General features: G+C 37.4%; 1 protein-coding gene across 1 annotated transcript; it reads left to right on the top strand.

Moving 5' to 3' along the window:
• The first annotated feature begins 3,692 nt into the window (after positions 1 to 3,692).
• On the top strand, positions 3,693 to 15,966 carry LOC130217898 (butyrophilin-like protein 3). The gene is made up of 13 exons (XM_056450089.1): positions 3,693 to 3,750; positions 3,885 to 4,232; positions 4,335 to 4,607; positions 4,835 to 4,942; positions 6,900 to 6,920; positions 7,118 to 7,159; positions 7,243 to 7,284; positions 7,457 to 7,498; positions 9,244 to 9,285; positions 9,501 to 9,542; positions 12,271 to 12,315; positions 12,543 to 12,569; positions 14,601 to 15,966. The coding sequence occupies exons 1-13, from the start codon at positions 3,693 to 3,695 to the stop codon at positions 15,134 to 15,136; spliced, it is 1,626 nt and encodes a 541-aa protein (XP_056306064.1). The 3' UTR covers positions 15,137 to 15,966.
• Positions 15,967 to 20,939: the final 4,973 nt, after the last annotated feature.

Genomic DNA, 20,939 nt, shown 5'->3' with positions numbered 1-20,939 from the left:
ATCTGGGCCCAGGTCGCAGGGACGCAGTCTCAGGAGAGAACCCCAGACTTCCCTCTTCCAAGACACTTCCTCCAGCTCTTCCGGGAGGATCCCGAGGCGTTCCCAGGCAAGCTGAGAGACATAATCCTTCCAGTGTGTTCTGGGTCTTCCCTGAGGCCTCCTCCTAGTGGGACATGCCTGGAACACCTCCCTAAGTAGGCATCCTGGAGGCAGTTGAAACAAATGCCCAAGTCACCTCAGCTTTTCTCGATGTGGAGAAGCAGCGGCTCAACTCCTGGGTGACAGAGCTCCTCACCCTATGTATAAGGCGGTGTCCTGCCACCCTGCAACGTAAACTCATTTTGGCCTCTTGGATCTGAGATTTTGTCCTTTTGGTCATGACCCAAAGCTCATGACCATAGGTGAGAGTCGGAATGAAGATTGACTGGTAAATTGAGAGCTTTACCTTTCGACTCAGCTCTTCCTTTACCACAACAGACTGGATACATTGACTGCATTACTGCTGCTGCACCAATCCACCTGTCACTCTCACGTTCCATCCTTTCTTCACTCATGAACAAAACTCCAATATAATTGAACTCCTCCACCTGGGGTAAGGACTTTTCACCAACCTGGAGATGCCAAGCCACCTTTTCTGGAGGAGCATCATGGCCTCGAACTATGAATGCTGATTCTCATCCCAGCCGCATCACACTCGGCTGCAAACCACCCTTGTCCATGCTGAAGGTCCATGTTTGATGAGGCTAATAGAACATCATCTGCAAATATCAGAGATGAAATCCTGTGGTCTTTGATCCAGACCCCTTCGGGCAGCCCTGTTGGAGTCCAACATGCACTGTAAATAAGTCTGACTTATTGCCGGCAATGCGAACCAAACTCCTGCTCTGCTCATACAGGGGCAAACAGCCCTTAACAGAGTGCTCCTGACCCCATACCAGAGAACCCCTCACAAAATGCCTTCTCCAAGTCCACGAAACGCATGTGTATTGATTGGGCACACTCCCATGAACCCTTACACACCCTGGTGAGGATATAGAGCTGGTCCAGTGTACCCCGGCCTGGATGAATCTGCATTGTTCCTCCTGTATCTGAGGTTCAACTATTGACCGGATCTTCCTCTCCAATATAGACTTGTCTAGGGAGGCTGAAGAGTGTAATCCCCTATAGTTGGAACACACCCTCCGGTCCCCTTTCCTAAAAATGGGAGCCACCACCCCAGTTGCCCAGTCCTGAGATACTGTCCCCTTCTGACTAATGATTTTATTTTTAATTGTATTTCATTAGTAATTTATTGTGCTGGTGAGCCAAAGGCAATAAGCCAGGTAGACAACAAAGTTCTACAAATTAAAATGCTGCAATGCTGAGTTGTAAGGTGACGGTTTAGGTGAGGATTGAACACGGGTGTCTTGGACACAAAGCTGGGGCTTTTCACTGCTGAGCAAACTCCTCTACAGATGAACCCAAGAGCAGAAGATTAATAAGGGAACTTGAGGCTTGGGTTTCAGAAAAAAATAAACAAATGATCTTTACTTGAAAAATAGAATGCAAAGTACAACAGAAATGACTGAAGCCGAGCTTCCAGTAAACAAGCAAAACAAAAACGACACGATGGTCAAAAAAGCACAACAGTAGTGATGTGACGTTGTGCGCCGAAGCTTCGAAGCATGTCTCAAAAAAACGAAACATCTCGCAGTGAAGCAGTGTGCCGGAGCTTGATTCGTTTAGCCATCATCACGTGATCAGTGACGTCCGACGCTTCATTTTCACCTATACCCACGTGACTGCTTCGAATTTTGATTCAAAGGTTTAAACACCCCCATGGGTTAGTAAAGTGTATAGCGAGAGATTAGGCGTCGATTACATACGTTTCTACTGTTTCTAAGCACTGCACCGGTCCCACACACCAGTAATTAAACTCTTAATAAAATAGTAATTTATAGTAAAAAGGTTTTGAAGCATACTAAAGTGTATTAGCGTATTTTTTACTACTATCTTAAAAGAAAATCACTGCATATCGTAGTATAGTGGTTAACGGAGACCAGCTGGCGACTGCAACCCGAAAGCATTGCTCACATAGCCTTCTCCTTAGAGCATTCGCCTCCCAAGCAGGAATCGCTGGTTCGATCCCTACTTCGAACGGGACTAGTTGGAATATGTTAAATGTAAGTACTTTCGAATAGCTTGGATTTAACTACAGCAATCGGTCATGTAATGTAACAAACCTTGTGTAAAAACTAGAGTAATTTGTTTATATTACTGTTGTTGTATTACTACATAAATGAGTTGGTCAGTTGTGAACATTTGACAGTATTGCAACACAGTGCTTACCCACACTCTAACCAGAAGAGGTCCTCACTGAGCTCTGATTTATAAAGCTTCGAGTAACGAATCTTTTTCCGATACAATTGAGTCGAGCGCTTCACTGGTTCAGAAAGCTTCATTTCACCATGACTACACAACAGTAAAGTGTCACTTAGCTTCTCTAGACAATCTGGAGAACACCGGGAAGTAATGGCTCAAGACTGAACACAGTAGCTTGTAACACACACACTTATATAGGGCAAAACACAGGTGTTGCTAATCAAGCTTGAGTGGTGGCACACAGCAGATGGTGAGAAAGTGGTGCCATCCACTGTTCCGGAGGAAGCATAGAAATTGGATCCTGTTGTGTGAGAAGACAGGAGCACCTCTTTCTGGTTAGGAGGAGGAATACAGCTTAATGAATTCTTACATGAGTATAATAACTTTTAAGTTCATTTAAAATGGGAAACTTTCTAAAATAGTTGCAGTCTGTCATGAGATTGTAGTTTAATGCAAATGGTTTTCAGACTAATGTGCTTCAATTCGCTATGTTTATAACTGTGTTTTCTTCACTGTTAAATTTATTTCAGTGCAAATACAGTGCCTTTGTCTGTCAACTAGATCTAAAGTAGATTTGCTTTAGTATAATCTGAAGTTTTAAAACACTGTAGCAGACAATGTAGCATACCTCTTGTTTGAATTATCATGTTATGTTCATGTTTTGCACAGTGGCGAAAGTGCTACCCACTGCGCCACTGTGACGCCCCCTGTTATGTTAATTCTTAGTTTTTTTCTCTCAATAATACATTTTTGATGGATGTGTGTGTCTGTGTGTGTGTGTGTGTTGCGTCATCCGTGTTTGTGTATTTTTCATTGAATTTTTTTGTGTGTCTTTCATATTTCAGTTCAGATTATGGTTAGAAACTTTCTTTATGAGTTTTTGACTTGTGTCAGGTTTATCAGCTGGAATGAAGGGAGGGACTGTCATCTGTTCAGGTGTTGAATTACATGAGAGAAACAGAAACTAAATCAGGAGTTATTTCCTGATGTTTGTGTAAACTGACATGTCAAGACACTTTTGAGAAAACAATCAATGCTGAGTTGAAGGTAAGTCATGGATAAACTGACCAACATATTTATTTAAAGTCTTCTATGAGCGCCATTTAAAAACCAATAATGTGTTCAACAGATTTAGTGGATATAAACTAAATGTAGATAGAAACTGTGTACTTATCGTGCTTTGTCTTTATCCAGTCAAACCTGTTGTGGCAGTCAGATTGTTAATGTGTATCTCACAGTTAGCCGTCAGGGCAGGTCTAGTTTTCTAAAGCAGAAACATTCTGATGTGCAGTCTGTAATGTTGGGTTTTTTTGTCTCCAGCTTCATCAGAGATGAAGTTCATTTGTTTAACTCTAATGCTTATTAGTGGAATTACAGACTCAAGATCAGGTAATGTATTATTAATCATCATCATAATTAAGAGTTTAATTCATAAATTCTCAATGCTGAACTCTCAGTTTGACTCTGCAGTGAATCAATAACTCAATAACTGTCAATACCTCATGTTCCTTCTCTTGTAATAGATCAGTTTGCTGTAGTGGGATCTGCAGATCCTGTATTAGCATTTGCTGGTGAAGATGTGCTTCTGCCCTGTTCAGTCAAACCCAACATCAGTGTTGTGGACATGAGAGTCGAGTGGTTTAGACTTGATCAGGAATACTCAGTTCATCTCTATGAGGATCATGTAGACAGAAACACAGAGCAGATTCTGTCCTACAGAGGGAGAACTGAACTCAATCATCAGCTGCTACAGACGGGAAATGCATCACTGAGGCTATCAGCCGTGCAAGTGTCTGATGAAGGACGTTATAAGTGTTTTATTCAGTCCAACTCCGGGTCTGATGATGCCACTGTTAATGTCAGTGTTGAAGGTGAGAAAAAACCACTAACATTCTGTTTGCTGTAGGCATGATGCATTTGTAATATACTGTACACACTGCTGTTTATATGACATTCCTCATGTTGTTCTGTAGCTGTAGGAAGTCCTCCAGTGATTACAGTAGATGGGTTTGATCGTTCAGGAGGGCTTCATCTACAGTGTGAATCTGAAGGTTGGAATCCTGAACCTGATCTTGAGTGGCTGGACAGTGAAGGAGTCAGATTGAGTCCAGAAACTACAGAGACACACAGAAACACAGATGGATTCAGTGTGAAACACACCGTCACTGTTCATCAGAGAGACGGCAAGATTCACTGTAGAGTCAGAGTGAGACACCACGTGCTGGAGACACTGATCAGCTCCACAAGTGAGTAACTGTGTGTTTATTTGTCATGTTCTCATATTATTTTGCATGCGGTAAAGATGATTAGCTGTCAATTACCTAATGTAAAACAATAGCAGAGTAAGATGTATTACAGATTCTTTTATTACCATTGTACTATGTTTGTGACATTTGGAATTATACACAGGTACATCCTTATGTGTATTTCATTAACTTGTAACATTTAGCTTTCACACTATTTTGTTTTGCAGGTAATATGTTTGCTTCGTGGAGGACATCAGTGATTGTGATTTCAGTGTTTTCTGTGCTCAGTGTTATTGCTGGAATACTGATAGCTGTGACTGTTCAGAAAAATAGGGGTAAACTTACTGTCCTTTTTTATGTAAATAAGGTGTCCTGTGGAAAGTTTTTTTAATCACTTATAAAGGATTTCCACCAAATCACAGATGACCTTTTTAAACAATCAGTACGTATACATGGACACGGATACTCCATTTTAAATTAAAAATAAACAATTAAGACAATACTCTGACTCTACCAGGTAAACAGCAATTTTTGATGACCTTTATCCAACTAAAGTCATGATCAAACCAAACAGAAATCGAATTAAGACATGTGGAGTATTACAAATGTTAGTCGCAGTACAAACATAAAAACACGGTTGTGACCGTAGTCCCGGGGACATTTCTGGAGGGCCGTGAAATACGTCCCGGGAGGTACGTATTTTTGCAGTTTTTGTTTTCGCGAATCCGCAAGAGGCCGCTGTGCGCGCTTTTTGTCGAACGACCTTCCGCCTGTCTGCCTGGACGACAGAATGATTGACCGTGCGACCGGCCAATCGGCTGACCCACCCTCCTCCGTCCCTAAACCCAACCAACGACGATTCACAAAAGCCGTCCAGAAAAAGAAAAGCCATCGTCTGATTTTTACCACGTTTTCGGATTTTGACCACATTCTCACCCTGTGACGAACTTGTTCGCTTCATTTTTTGGATTTTGTTTTTGTTTTCTTACCTGATTTCTGAAACCGCTCTTCCCCGGACTTGAACCCGGTCGTCATCGTCGTGGTCAGCCCCTCTTTGTGCCTCGAGTCCGCCAGAGTACATGAAGAGCTAACCGGACAAAATGGTTGCAGCAGGAAAGCCCTCCACACGAAGGCGAGCGGCCGGCAAGCGCCGAAGGGAACGGCGTCACACCGCCCCGCAGCGTTCGCTTAAAAAAATGAAATGCAGCCGTACGTACCCCCGGCTACGTATTTCGCGGTCTCCAGCAACGTCCCCGGGACTACGTTCTCAGAATGAGCCTGGGTTGAAAATAAAATTGTTTTGTCGTAGATTTCCCTACATTTTGTGACAGGACGCAGGCGTTTGGAGACAAACAAACAAGAATGGCTTCAAACAAGACAGCACATTTTAGGTGCGAGCGGCAAACAAGACTCTCAAGACTTAAATCCAGTACCTCAGATTTTGTCGCGGGGAGATGAATGAAAAGTTAGTGGATGAAATCACAGGAAGGAAACTAGCGTTGAATGGTGGCGTAACGATATTATCCGAGCTATGCACGTAAAACAGGATCATGAAAGGAACATTTAAAAAGCAACTCATGTAAACACCTTAACATCGTTATTGTCTTATTCTGATTAAGGCAAATAATTAGAGAACTGATGTCCATGTTAACATAATCAATGAGTTCACATGTTATAAGCTTATCATTTGTTGGCAGTACACACACTGTGTACTGAGTATATTGTTTATGAGGACACAAAATGTATGTCTTGGGGATTATGATTTAAACATGGTTTATGTTTCTGTGTCATTTGCAAACCAAAAGGCTTGAATTTTACTAAATTATTTAATTGGGATACAATATAGACCATTTCAATTTGGCGATGTGATTGGCCCGTGAACATTTCCTGCTTGTCGCCAAACTATTTCATAACTGTAAAAAAAGGCAATTCAATCAAAATGTAACATTAAGACAGCTATCATAACAATATTTGTATCAATATGTTGATGTTTTGGCATTCTCTGAGGCTATGTTAATTAAAATGTAACAGGAAATATGTAAGGACCGTTGTTATTGTTTACGTCCCTCAAAATGGTCTATAGAGTGAAAATCAGTATTCAGAGTCTCTTAATCCACATTTATAAACCAGCTCATAAGTAAAACATGATGGTCGTGATCTGGTTATGTTTGTTTATGTCAGGAAATATATATATATATATATTTTTTTTTTTTACACATATATGTGTGTATGTGTGTGTGTGTTTAATAAATTTGATGTTGCTTGATCACCTTCATTCTGAATTTTCTACAGCTCACAGTAAACTAAAGAAAGGTAAATGTTTTATTAATGTATTTAAAGTCTGTTTTCATCCACAACATTTTTTATTTACAGACACTGTGTGTTTGTATTTTTGTGTATCATTCCTTGTCTTTTTTATTTGTAGTTCCTCAATCAGAAATAATATATGGTGTAATGCTTCGGTTGTCTGAATTCAGTTTTATCTTTTCTTCATTTTCATTGTTGTTCAGATTACCATAAACTACATAAAAGCAACGAGAAACTAAGTGAAGGTAAATTTGTCTGTATTAAATAATGCGTTATTACTTTTATTTGCATCCACCAACTATTTTCTCCTCATTTTATTTTTCTACAGAACACAAACAGCTACTGAAGGACAATAAGCGTATACATGAGGGTGAGTTCTTTATTCATTTATTTCAGCATTAATGCTAAGTGTGCTATATAGACTATTTAACTTCAACACATACTTTTATTTATACCTTAGGTCCAATAATTTGCAGTCATTGTTTCTTGCATTTAATGCTTCTGATTTCTGTTTTCTCTCATTTTTATTTTTATTTTTTCAGAGCACACTGAACTACAGGCCAGCATTGATAAACTGCAACGTGGTAATTGTGCTTTATTGAATAATTCATTATTAATGTTTATTTCAATCTACAAACTATCTTAAAGTGTATGATAATTCTGAATAAGATTCCTGTTATTAATTACCCATCCTCATGTCTCTTTAATCCCCTGAGACCTCGGTCCATCTTCAGAAGGCAAATTAAGATATTTTTATATTATTATCTCATAGCCTGATAATATTTCAACTTAAGCCATATGGTCTGTTTTAAAGATATTTTTGTTATTTTAAGAGAGTTCTCATAGTTAGGCATGGGACAATAACCGGTTTCAAGATTTACTGCAGTTTGGAAAAGTCAAGACTTTAAAACTGCAAAAATGTTCTGTTATATCGTTCGTAAGGTATGTGTAAAGGTTTTATTATTATTTTATGATTTGAAAAGAAATCTGTTTTCTTTTTAAACTAACATTCAAGAGTTCACACTTAGCTGATAATCAATAAAGCGTATTTGGCATGCTGTCCCGGGAGAGAGCCCTGAGCTCGTAATATCCTCGAGCCGGGGCTCCCTCCCGTTAGAAGGGCGAGAGGGGAGTTCGAGCTCAGGTAGGTCTCGAGAACTCCCCTGCTTGTCGCCGCATGAGAAGTGTAAACTAGGGTTGTTTTCGGTGATAATTTGGTTTAATCTATTGCTATGGTATATGTTTTTGGACGGTGGGAGGAAACCGGGGGACCCGGGGGAAACCCACGCGAACACGGGGAGAACATGCAAACTCCGCACAGAAACACCAACCAGCCCGATAGGAGGTTGGACCAGCGGTGTTCTTGCTGTGAAGCAACAGGGCTAGCCACTGGGCCACCGTGTCGCCCTATCGGAAAAAAGGGGGGAGGAAGTAGGGGTGGAAGGAGGGGGAAGCTTCAAGACGAAGATAACTGGAGTGAAAAACTCTGGTTATTTATAATGCTTCCGTAATCATCTAATGGGTCAGATTACGGAGCTAATGAGGAGCCAGCCGTGTTGATCATAAGCACGTGATCCTCTCGAAATTAGTTTATAAATAAACCACACATGTTAGCAGAAGTCAATGATTTATTTGAATTATTTAGCTGGACATGTTTACTGTTCCAAAATATTTTAAATGTTTCCTAAAATGAAATATGTTGTGTTCAGTGGGGAAAAAAAGTTGTTGTTTTAGAGCAGTAATCACAATACCGTGAAACCAGGATATTTTTATCCAAGGTTATCATACCATCAGAAACTTATACCAGCCCATGTCTATTCAGAGTTCATCAAAATATCTTAATTTTTCTATATCTTTATCTTAACCAAGGTCTCAGGGAATTGAGGATGAGCAATTAATAACCGAATTTTTGAGTTAACATGAGCTTTAACTATTCATTTATTTATTTTCCTTAGGCTTAGTTCCTTAGTTCTTTAACCGCCAATTTAGTATACTCAATTCACAGTGCATGTGTTTGGACTGTGGGGGAAACCTGGAGGAAACCCACGCCAACATGGGGGGGAACATGCAAACTCGACACAGAAATGCCAATTGGCCCAGGTGCGACTCGAACCAGCAACCTTCTTGCTGTGAGGCGACAGTGCTAATTATCGAGCCACCGTGCCGCCCTAAGCTTTAACTAATAGTCATAATATATTCGTATAGTTTTGTGTATATCTTAGGTCTTATAATTTGCAGTTACTGATTTTAAATCAGAATTATATTTCTATTTAATCCAACCTGTGTCTGAATTTTGTTTTCACGTCTCATCATTGTTTATTTTTTACAGCGCACATTCAGTTACTTGAGGACAATAAGAGTGTACATAAGGGTAAATCTGACTTCATACATTTACTTCAGTGTTAATGCTTAGAATGCTTGAATCAAAAAATACTTCACTAACAGACATACATATAATTTTATAATATCTTAGGTCTTACAATTTGTTGTCATTGTCTCTCAGTCTGAATTTAACTATATTTGAACTTATTGCATTTGTTGTCTGAATTCTGTTTTTTTCTTGTCTTTACTTTTCATTTTCTTCAGAACACAAACAACTACAGGATGAGAAGAGCAGAATACAACTTGGTGAATTAGATTTTATTAGGATATTAATTTATTATTCATGCAAAGTCTGTTTTCAACTATAAAAAAAATTATATACTTGTTGAACTACACTCACTGGCCACTTTATTAGGTACACCTGTCCAACTGCTCGTTAACGCAAATTTCTAATCAGCCAATCACATGGCAGCAAATGCATTTAGGCATGTAGACATGGTCAAGACGATCTGCTGCAGTTCAAACCGAGCATCAGAATGACATGGTTGTTGTTGCCAGACGGGCTGGTCTGAGTATTTCAGAAACTGCTGATCTACTGGGATTTTCACGCACAATCATCTCTAGGGTTTACAGAGAATGGTCCGACAAAGAGAAAATATCCAGTGAGTGGCAGTTCTGTGGACGCAAATGCCTTATTGATGCCAGAGGTCAGAGGAGAATGGCCAGACTGGTTCCAGCTAATAGAAAGGCAACTGTAACTCAAATAGCCACACAAAAACACACAAACCTACAGCAGCAGAAGACCACACCTGGTGCCACTCCTGTCAGCTAAGAACAGAAAACTGAGGCTACAATATGCACAGGCTCACTAAAATTGGAAAATAGAAGATTGGAAAAACGTCTGGTCTGATGAGTTTCGATTTTTGATGCAATAGTTGAATAGTAGGGTCAGAGTTTGGCCCAATTGAATACCAACTGAGCATTGTGTCAACACCACAGTCTACCTAAGTATTGTTGCTGATTATGTCCATCTCTTTATGACCACAGTGTACCCATCTTCTGAGGGCTACTTCCAGCAGGATAATGTGCCATGTCTTAAAGCACAAATCATCTTAGACTGGTTTTTTGAACATGACAATAACTATGTTTCTATCTACCTATTTTTATGTGCATTTTGGATATGTGCATAAAAAATCTGTTGATGGGAACACCAATAATTTTGAAAATGCGCATAAAAAGTGTTGCGCATAACTAAGTAGCATAAACTTTTTATACGATGATAAAAATGCAATCATTTATATAATAAAGAAAAGACTCACGCAGCTTCTTCTACCACAGCAAATTATGTTTTACTTTTGATGTTTAGTGCCAGTTTATCAGGAAGTGATCATTTTGTTCTCTTTGACTCATTGGATGAAAACGCTGCTATTTTAGTTTTGCGCATAAAGTTTATTTGCATTTTTTGATGGAAACATAGCTACTGAGATCACTGTACTCAAATGGCCTCCACAGTCACCAGAACTCAATCCAATAGAGCACCTTTGGAATGTGGTGGAACGGGAAATTCGCATCATGGATGTGCAGCCGACAAATCTGCAGCAACTGCGTGATTCTTATATGGACCAAAATCTCAGGAATATTCCCAGTACCTTGTTGAATCTATACCATGAAGGATTAAGAGAGTTCTGAAGGCAAAAGTGGGTCCAGCCCGGTCCTAGTAAAGTGTACCTAATAAAGTGGCCGGTGAGTGTATGTGATGAGCCAGAGGCTCAAACCCAGATCTGTGGTGTGGTAGACCAATGTTTTTCGTTTACCCACAGGAAGGGGTGATGAGCCCAAAATGCCAAGGCACAGAGTCTAGTACAAAAAAAGTCCAACAATATCATAAAAATTACCACAAGAGTGACTAGAGTGAGGTGACCAAACTTGGTCCCGGAGGGCCGTGTTCTGCAGAGTATAGCTCCAATTTGCTTAACACACCCTCCTGGACGTTTACCTTGACAGAGATTGATTAGCTGGTCCATGTGTGTTTAATTGTGGTTGAAGCTAAAATCTGCACTACACCATCCCTCCAGGACCAAGTTTGAGCACCCCTGGACTAAAGCAAAACAAACAACAAACATGAAGTCCTCTATAAAGGAAAAGGTCTTTAGCCAAAATACAAACAAACAAAACAAATTAAGGTAAAAACTAGAGTATCTAGGCAAAAAACTTAGAGCAAGGACGAGAGCAGACCAAACTCAAAAACCAACAAGCAACAAGGGTAGAATAAATCGGGTAGTCTTAGCGTTAACCCCATTTCCCAGTTCGTTTGACAAGTGTGAGTGAACCATGCTCCGGCACGAGTTGGGCAGCCCTGGCCCAGTTGGAAAAGGTGTATGCTTGTAGTGTGAGTGCAAATCGCGCCTGAACGCAAAACCGAAGACATGACATCACTTATAAGGGTCTATTTCATTTGGATTCATTTCTCATTCTTACTTTTCAATAAACTCGAACTGTCATAGTTTATTTAAGTCACAAACCTCTCATAAGTCATTTAAGTCACTTTCATGAAAATTCATGAGCGTCCAAAGTGATGAATCTGTTCAGCAAAAGATTTGACTGTGTGTCACTGCATTCCAAACAACTCAAAATAATACAAAACAATATAACTAAAGCAATCTCCATTGTGCTGAGCGAGAGCGATTCTCTTCCTAACTGAACAGTCGCACCATCGATGACGTAAGCGTGCTGGGAAGGTAAAAATGCAGCATAACAAGATACAGCTGAACACAAATAAACCCAAACAAAAACACTGGGGAAAATGACAGCATCCTGTGGAGAAAAAGAAAAACACAAACAATAGCTCAGAATATGACAGTATTTTAAAAATTGTGTCAACATATTCAATCCTGGAACAGGTCGGCAATTGTTGATGTAGTGAATATTAATTTAGTGTGCTAATATACACTTATATAATTTTTTTAATTGTTGAGTTAAAATGATATAATTACATTATATTTTTTTCTTGTCTTATCCCCCTGCGTTTCCTTAGAGCTTGATCAACTTTTCCAAGGTCAAAGGTTGACTATACCAAAAGGTAAGTTTGTTTATTTCACTTTATTAAAATGTTTCTTCTTTATTTTCCAAAACCTTTAATGAATAATCAATCATATATGAATAGATTTTTTTTTATATAATTCATTATTGCATCGTAAACTGTGTCAAGTTTACTTGGATTTTGTTGTCCTTCATTACCGATTTGATTATTGATCTTAATTGAAATTGTGTTATGAATGCTTATAACATCATACTTTCTGATTTTAGCTATTACACATTTAAGACAACACAGAGGTAAGCAAATAATGTTATATGCTATAATTATTTTAGTGTCCCATTTTGATTATTTTTCTTGTTTGTTTATGTGTAATACATGTAATCATGTTCTAAGTATTCAAATTAATTTCGCAGATACTATAAAGGTACACATTTAAACGTGTAAATATTTAAAAGCAGAAAGACAAGGAAATTAACACAATGATTGGTCAGAAGATTTCAATCAGTCGGTCACAGAGAACTAATATATATATATATATATATATATATATATATATATATATATATATATATATATATATATATATATTAGAATATATAATTTTCATATAATTATCATTGGACAATTGACTTGTGGTAAGAAGGTCAAAGTCACTTTATTTATATAGAGTACATATAACAAGTGCTTTCCAGCAGAGTAGGTTTCAAATATATATATACACTAATGAGAAGAGTGAAAGTATTTCATGATCTGATGAAATTAAATAAAATATAGTCAAAAAGTAATGAACAATTTAAAAATAATTAGTTTATATATATATATATATATATATATATATATATATATATATATATATATATATATATATATATATATATATATTATTTATATATATATATATATATATATATATTTTTTTTTTTTTTTTTAATTAAATAAGAGATAGTAAAAACATGTTTAAAGAGATAGGGCTCCTTCTAATCTCTGAAGGCAAGCTATTCCACAGTTCACGTGTTTGCAACTACATAATATAAGAAATTAAAGCATGTTTGGCGTGCTGTCCATGAAGAGACTTCAGAGCTTGAAAAGACTCCTCAAAAGCATTCTCTTTTTCATTGGAAAAAAGCTCAGAATGTAATCTAACTCCAATTTTAAGTGACTGTCAAAGTTAGATTGTATTTCTAATATGGAATGGATCACAATTGTTATTCATGAACCAACTTAGAGTTTAATCTATATCTGGTTCCATACTCTTAAATAATACTGTACATTCATTAGAGGCCCAATGCTGTCAGGTTAGCTACCATCTTTTAGTCCAGTTGCCTTTGTGCTCACTCGAACTAAAATGTATTTAGTAATTTCCATACAACATACTAATTAAACAGAATTTAAAAGGTCTTCATGCTCAAATATGTCAAATCAAATTTTGTACACAGCATAGGTTTAATAATAATTATTTACATTTATATAGCGCTTTTCTGGACACTCAAAGTGCTTTACACATTTTGTGGATCTTCTCATCCACCACCAGTGTGCAGCATCCACCTGGATGATGTGATGGCAGCCATATTGCTATAGACCACACACCAGTGGAGAGCAGACCAAATGAGTGATGTCAGTGATGAAGCTAATTATGATATGGGGACGGTTGGGAGGTCATAATGGACAGGGCCCAGTGGGCAAATTAGGCCAGGATGCTGGGATTAAAGCCCTACTCTTTTTCAAAGGACATCACTCTTACAACGATCACAGAGAGTCAGGACCTCGGTTTAACATCTCATCTGAAAGACAGTGCTCACTGAGCAGTATAGAGTCCCTATCAATATACTGGGGTGTTGGGACCCACACAGACCACAGATTGAGCGCCCCCTGCTGGTCTTACTAAGCAGCAACCTATCTTTCCCATGTGGTCTCCCATCCAGGTACTGACCAGGCGCAGCCCTGCTTAGCTTCAGTGTGCGACCATGTGATAGTTGTAGAGAGCTAGCTGCCGGGGTAGCGCAGACTCCACGTAATCTACTGGATGTAATGATTTCAGGAGAATCCAGAATGTATCAAAATGTATCGTAACTGGTCCACTTACCATAATTATCAAAGCCTACAACACACTCTTACAAGTTTATCACTTACACGTCAATACCAGATCGGAGCAGGTTGGGTGGCGTAGGACCGGTGGGGTTACACAGGCTCTTAAATCCTTCCTTTGAATTGTCCTCAGCTAGTGGCTGCTAATCCTGATTACAGATTACCGGTTACCTGAGCAATGCGGCTAATATAGATTATCATTTGTTAATATGTAAATAAGAATTATTTACATTTTTCTACAGTGAACGTGACTCTGGATGCTGATTCTGCTCATCCTCATCTCATCGTGTCTGAAGATGGAAAACAGATGACATGTGGAAACACACAAATGAAGGAAGTGAATAGGGAAAATGACACATTTACTGAATATCTTGGTGTTCTGGGAAAGGAGGGATTCTCCTCAGGGTGTTTTTACTTTGAGGTGAAGGTAAAGGGACAAATTAAATGGGATTTAGGGGTGACCAGAGAATCTGCTGACAGGCAGGAGTTGTGCAGCCTGAGTCCCAAGAATGGATACTGGACTGTGGGACTAATAGATAAAAAGTATTGGGCTCATGAGTCCTCATACGTCTTTATTCCCCTGAGTGTGAAACCTCAGAGGGTCGGTGTGTTTGTGGATTATGAGAAGGGTTTTGTCTCTTTTTATGATGTTGAGTCCATGTTTCACATCTACTCTTACACTGGTCAGTCTTTTAATGGGAAACTCTGTCCATTTGGATGCTTGGGGTATTATAGGAATGGAAACTCTACACCGCTGAGGATCTGTGATGATTACTAATAGGAAGAGTGAATGTATTTCATGATCAGATGAAGTAAAAGAAAATATAGTCAAAAAATATTGATCAATTTAAAAATAATTAGTCAGATATTACTTACACTGTCGACCATTTAGACATGTCACTCTGTGGGGGTAGATAGTGGCGGGGTAGGTGTAGACTTTAAAAATCAATAGTGTCAGAAAGTGCAAGTCTGACAGTGCACATGCAGTCATTCTGCAGCCAGACCCTTCTCCTCACAAGGGTGATTTTCTGTCATTTTAAAACATTCTGATGTAAAGACATGTGCTTACATGACTGAAATGAGTTTTGTAAATATGTGCATGTGTAAATAGCCTACATAACAAATGAACTCAATGTCATTTAAGCTTGCAGCACTGCATTTCAGGTGCTTATAAAATACACAATTTTACACTTTACAAAAAAACATTATATTTTAAAATGAAACAATATGTTATTTGAACTATTACACTTTTTTCAGTCATTAATGTGGCAATAAATGTGTTTTAATTTCTTTCGGAAAACTGCTCGTCCCCACAGCCATGTACAGAGAGAAGCTGCGATGCTTTATTTTGAGGTCAAAAACTGATATTTTTTCTAGAATGAAATTACACAAATGTATTCATAACAATGAAATATATGATGTAAATGACATTTAATAAGAAAATACCAAATAAATATCATGAAATATATCATCAAAGTAGTCCTGAGTTGTGTCACTGGTGTTACCATAAAAAACATGACATGACTCTTTTGACATGGCTGTCTTCCTCCTACTTCCTGAAGATCTATAAATAAAAGCTTGTTGTAACTCCATTGTATTTTTTTTTATCAGTCAGTTAATATTTATCATATGACGCCTTTAGTTGGTTCCTCTAAGGTGTGACTTTCTTTATTGTAAAATAAACTATATTCTAAATTGATTCATCTAAATTCAGTGAGTATACAATGATTGTCAACATGTGGTTAAATACCTTTCAGCAGATATTATGTAAAATGATTTTTTAGGATTGCATCATTACTTGTTTATAGATGTTTAATAAATATTTTCATGCCAAATGTATGGTTGCAGAAATGAACTAATATCATGAAATTGATTATTGATTATTTGTTGCATTATCGTCATTTTTTATCATAGTTTTATTATAATTTGTTGCATTATCACATTATCATAATCTGGATGGTCAGACTCGGCTGTGTGTGATTCAATTCAGTTATTCAGTTATTCAGTTATTGATATATATATATATATATATATATATATAAGTAAAAAAAAGTATTTATTTATTTAATGTTTGTTTTCAATATTAAAATAATTACTTAGAACTGTGTATTGTAAGTTTGTTTATATATTCAATCCTGCAGCTGGTCTGCAATTGTTTAGGTGATGAGTGTTTATTCAGTGTACAAATGTCACAAATACCAGCTATGCTCTTCTGTTTGCTCACCACCAGAGGTCACCCAATACCACATGTGTCACAGCAATGATAATAGGATACTAATGCTCAATGAAAAATTATATATCTTTTGTTGACCTACAATTATAACACATACAGCAGTGTGAAAAAGTGTTTTCCCATTACTGATTTTTTGCATGCTTGTCACACTTTAATGTTTCAGATCATCAAACAAATTTAAAGACTAATCACAAATAACACACGTAAACAAATCATGCAATTTTAAAAGGAAGCTTTTTATTATTAAGGGAAAACAAAATACAAAACTGAATACCCCTGTGTGAATAAGTGTTTCCTAAACCTAATAACTAGTTGGGTTACGTTTAACAGCAACAACTGCAATCAATCCTTTTTAATAACTTGCAATGAGTCTGTTACAGCACAATAGTGAAATTTTAGCCCACTGATATTTGCAGAATTGTTGTAATTCAGCCACATTACAGGGTTTTCGAGCCTTTTTAAAGTCATGCCACAGCATCTCAATTGGATTCAGATCAGGACTTTGACTAGGCCACTCCAATGTATACATTTTTTCACACTGAAATGTGTAGTTTTGTATTTTGTTTCCCCTTAATAATAAATACTTCACTTAATAACTGCATGATGTTTTTACTTGTGTTATCTTTGACTAATGGGGCAGCACAGGTGGCTGAGTGGTTAGCACTGGTTCAAGTAACGGCTGGGCTAGTGTGCATTTCTGTGTGGAGTTTGCATGTCCCCCCCCCCCCCGTGTTTGCGTAGGTCAATTCTAGTGTTGTCACGATACTGGAATTCGGTACCAATCCATACTGAAATTTTAAAATCATCAATTTCCCACTAACATTTGAGGGCTGTTGAGCACGTTCTTAAACAGTGCTGATTTGCCATCGTGTTCACGTGCTTACAGAAATGAATGTGATTGGCCGTGAAGGTCATCAGTTTACCAAACTCACTGCTGTTTACTGAGTGTAAACACCGATACAGGAACACTGGAGTGTTTTAAAGCTGCGATTCATCAGAGGATTGCTCGTATGTCAGTTTATAGCTCATACCAGCTGATTGATGTGAGTTTGACACGATCCAGTGTCCTTGTATGACCAAATGTATGACCAGGCCCCCAGGAATTCATAACAATTTTTCGATCTTGATATATTTTCTGAATCTCTGAACCTCTGTGTTTGATAATAGTGATAAATAGTTTATCTGATCTTAAATAATAGAATTAATAATTAAAATAATAGATAACATAAATATACATTTGACCACCCTCATAAAGGTTCATACCATTATGAATGCATGATTGCCCGGCCGTCTATGAGGGAAAATATTTTGACAAGACACCGTAAGTGTGAACAAGATATATTTATTGTAAAACAGATGTTTGTATCTACATATAGCCTAAAGGAAAAGTCAAATTTGTATTTTAATACAAGTTTATATTTTAATAGACACATTTAAATAGTAAAATAATAAGCGCAATATTTCATGGTCATCCATTTAATGGTGCAGGAATGCAAACTTGTCATCATTTGTTTTATGTAATATGTCATTGTAGCAATAAAGTTTTTTTTTTTTTTTTTTTTTTAGGTAAGTGCACAACACCCGTAGTGCGTGCGTGTGTGTGCGCGTGTGTGTGCGTGTGTGCGTGTGTGTGTGTGCTCCTTCTGTTTCCCTTAAGATGGGTGTCTCTCCGGCCCAATCACTAGAATAAACAGGTGTTATTTATTATTTCTGATTGGCCTGCTGATTAGCCGCGGAGCTCCAAGCCTGCTCTCCCCCCTCATTGGGTGTTCGATCATGCCTTACCTCTCCACAGTCATTTTTAAGGATACCAAATCTACTTAAATAGCCAATCAGAGGCTACTGTAGGTCAAAATGTAATCATTATCCCACAACACACTTTAGTTCACTGAAGCCAGCATATTTATTACACAAAACGCATCGTATAAACATGTAGATGCAAGTCTCTGAAATTGTACTGACAGTACAATAACACCTTTCATTCATCACCTCTAAGAATTATTTAAAAAATGTTCACTACAGTGTGTGCTACAAAAGTATGTTGGAGGTATTTTATCACGTTACAATACTTTTGTGTTCTGAGATAACGGCTTTACAAGGAAATATTTACAACCCAAAGGAATGCTAAATAACATGTTTTAAATGAAAAGACAGAATGGCTTATCCGTGATCTAGTTTCTACATGCAATAAATGGATCACATCTACTGAAATAATTGATTTATTTTCCTGCCAATATCAATATACCTACTAATATTGGACCCACTTGCCTCAAACCGCATACTGAAATATCTTATTTTTATTGGTTAACTGTATCCATTTGTGCATGTGTGATGGAGTCTGTCAAGAACTACTAGATTTATTTAATTTTTGTGCAGCATATTTTTTGTGTAATAAATTAAATATGGTAATGTTAATCACTGTACCTGTATTAATGACATGTGTGTTAAGAAGATGAAGTGTGTGTTTTCCTGTGTAAAAAGTAATAGGAGAGAAGACATGATAGTTATGCAGTGGAATGATGTACAGGAAGCTGATAATTGTTTTGCTGTAAAGATGAAAAATAAAGTAGATTTCCACACTTGTTATGTTACTTAACAAATAAATAAACTGACATGAATTTCTCATCTAAAATATTTGACCACTGTATGTTAACTGGTAACTCATCAAAACATACTTATCAGTTTCCAGAGAGCTGCGCAGTGATTAATAATAGACCTATCTAGAAACACACGTGGAATGAGGAAGATAAAGAATTGGGTAGAGTCTAGGGTGTGTTGTTTTTGTTGCAGTTTTCGATACAATACAGTGTAATGTGAAGGAGGAGAATTATCAAATTTCAGTTGTATCAGTTGTACCTGTAAAATAATCACACATTATATTAGTTTCTAATAAAAGAAGTAGTACTTTGGCATATTTTACTACCTTGGAACCCCAGCGCCTCTGTTTGTTTGTTCGTTGTGCAGTTATTTTTATTTGTTTTTATTTATTGTAATACTTTTACTTGAATGATGCTTGTTTACTTTTGGATGACGTCAGATGATGAACATCTTTCTGCAGTTTTAATTCAATTCAATTCAATTCAATTCACCTTTATTTGTATAGCGTTTATACAATGTAGATTGTGTCAAAGCAGCTTCACATAAAAGGTCACAGTAAATAGGAACAGTGTAGTTCAGTTTGTAGTGTTTAAGTTCAGTTCAGTTGAGCTCAGTTCAGTGTGGTTTAATAATCACTACTGAGAGTCCAAATATTGAAGGGACTCTCAGGGCTACTACCAGAAGCCCTGAGTTTTGAGATCTTAAAGAGCGAGTTGGATTGTAGCGAGACAGAAGATTGGTTAGATAAACAGGAGCTAGATTATTTAAAGCTTTATATGTAAGAAGCAATATTTTAAATTCAATACGAAACTTAACAGGCAGCCAGTGTAAGGAGGATATAATTGGGGTGATGTGATCAAATTTTCTAGACCTGGTAAGAACTCTGGCAGCTGCATTTTGTACTAATTGAAGTTTGTTAATAGAGGATGCTGGGCAGCCAGCAAACAGAGCATTACAGTAGTCCAGCCTAGAAGTCATAAAAGCATGGACTAGCTTTTCTGCATCTGAGATGGATAGCATACTTCGTAACTTAGCGATATTTCTCAGATGAAAGAAAGCAGTTTTTGTGACATGGGATATATGATTTTTAAAAGTTAAATTGCTGTCTAATATGACACCCAGATCTTTTATAGTAGAGCTAACGCTAACTTTGTATCCCTCTAATTGTAGGTCGAGTTGTGAGATCTGCTGTGTACAGGATTTAGGCCCAATAAGTAATAATTCTGTTTTGTCTGAGTTTAAGAGAAGATAATTGTTGGTCATCCAGTCTTTAACATCTTTAATACACTCAGTTAGCTTGGACAGTTTAGACGTCTCGTCAGGTTTAGTTGAAATATATAATTGAGTATCATCTGCATAGCAGTGAAAGCTGATCCCATGTCTTCTAATAATGTCTCCCAGGGGTAGCATGTATATTGGAAACAGCAAAGGGCCTAAAACTGATCCTTGAATTGGAATTGTTTTAGAATTGGATTGTGCTTGTAAAAAAAATGCTTAATCTAGTTGACAAAATTTGGGTGGGTTTGGGATCCGTTTGGATGTTTTGAACATGCATTTTATATTAAACATTTAACAACAAAAAAAAGTGTGTGTGCCTAAAAGTCTTTTTTATTTTTGCATTTGGGAGGGTTTTGGACAGTTTGTAAAGTAAATGCAAAGACGACATTGTTTGTTATGACAACTTGATGTAAACAAATAGATCACAAACTGTCTTTATCTTACCAAAAAAACAACTTGTCATAAATCTGTC

The sequence above is a fragment of the Danio aesculapii genome, chromosome 3, assembly GCF_903798145.1.
Source record: "Danio aesculapii chromosome 3, fDanAes4.1, whole genome shotgun sequence".
NCBI lineage: Eukaryota > Metazoa > Chordata > Actinopteri > Cypriniformes > Danionidae > Danio > Danio aesculapii.
This window is presented reverse-complemented; position numbering and strand designations above follow the sequence as displayed.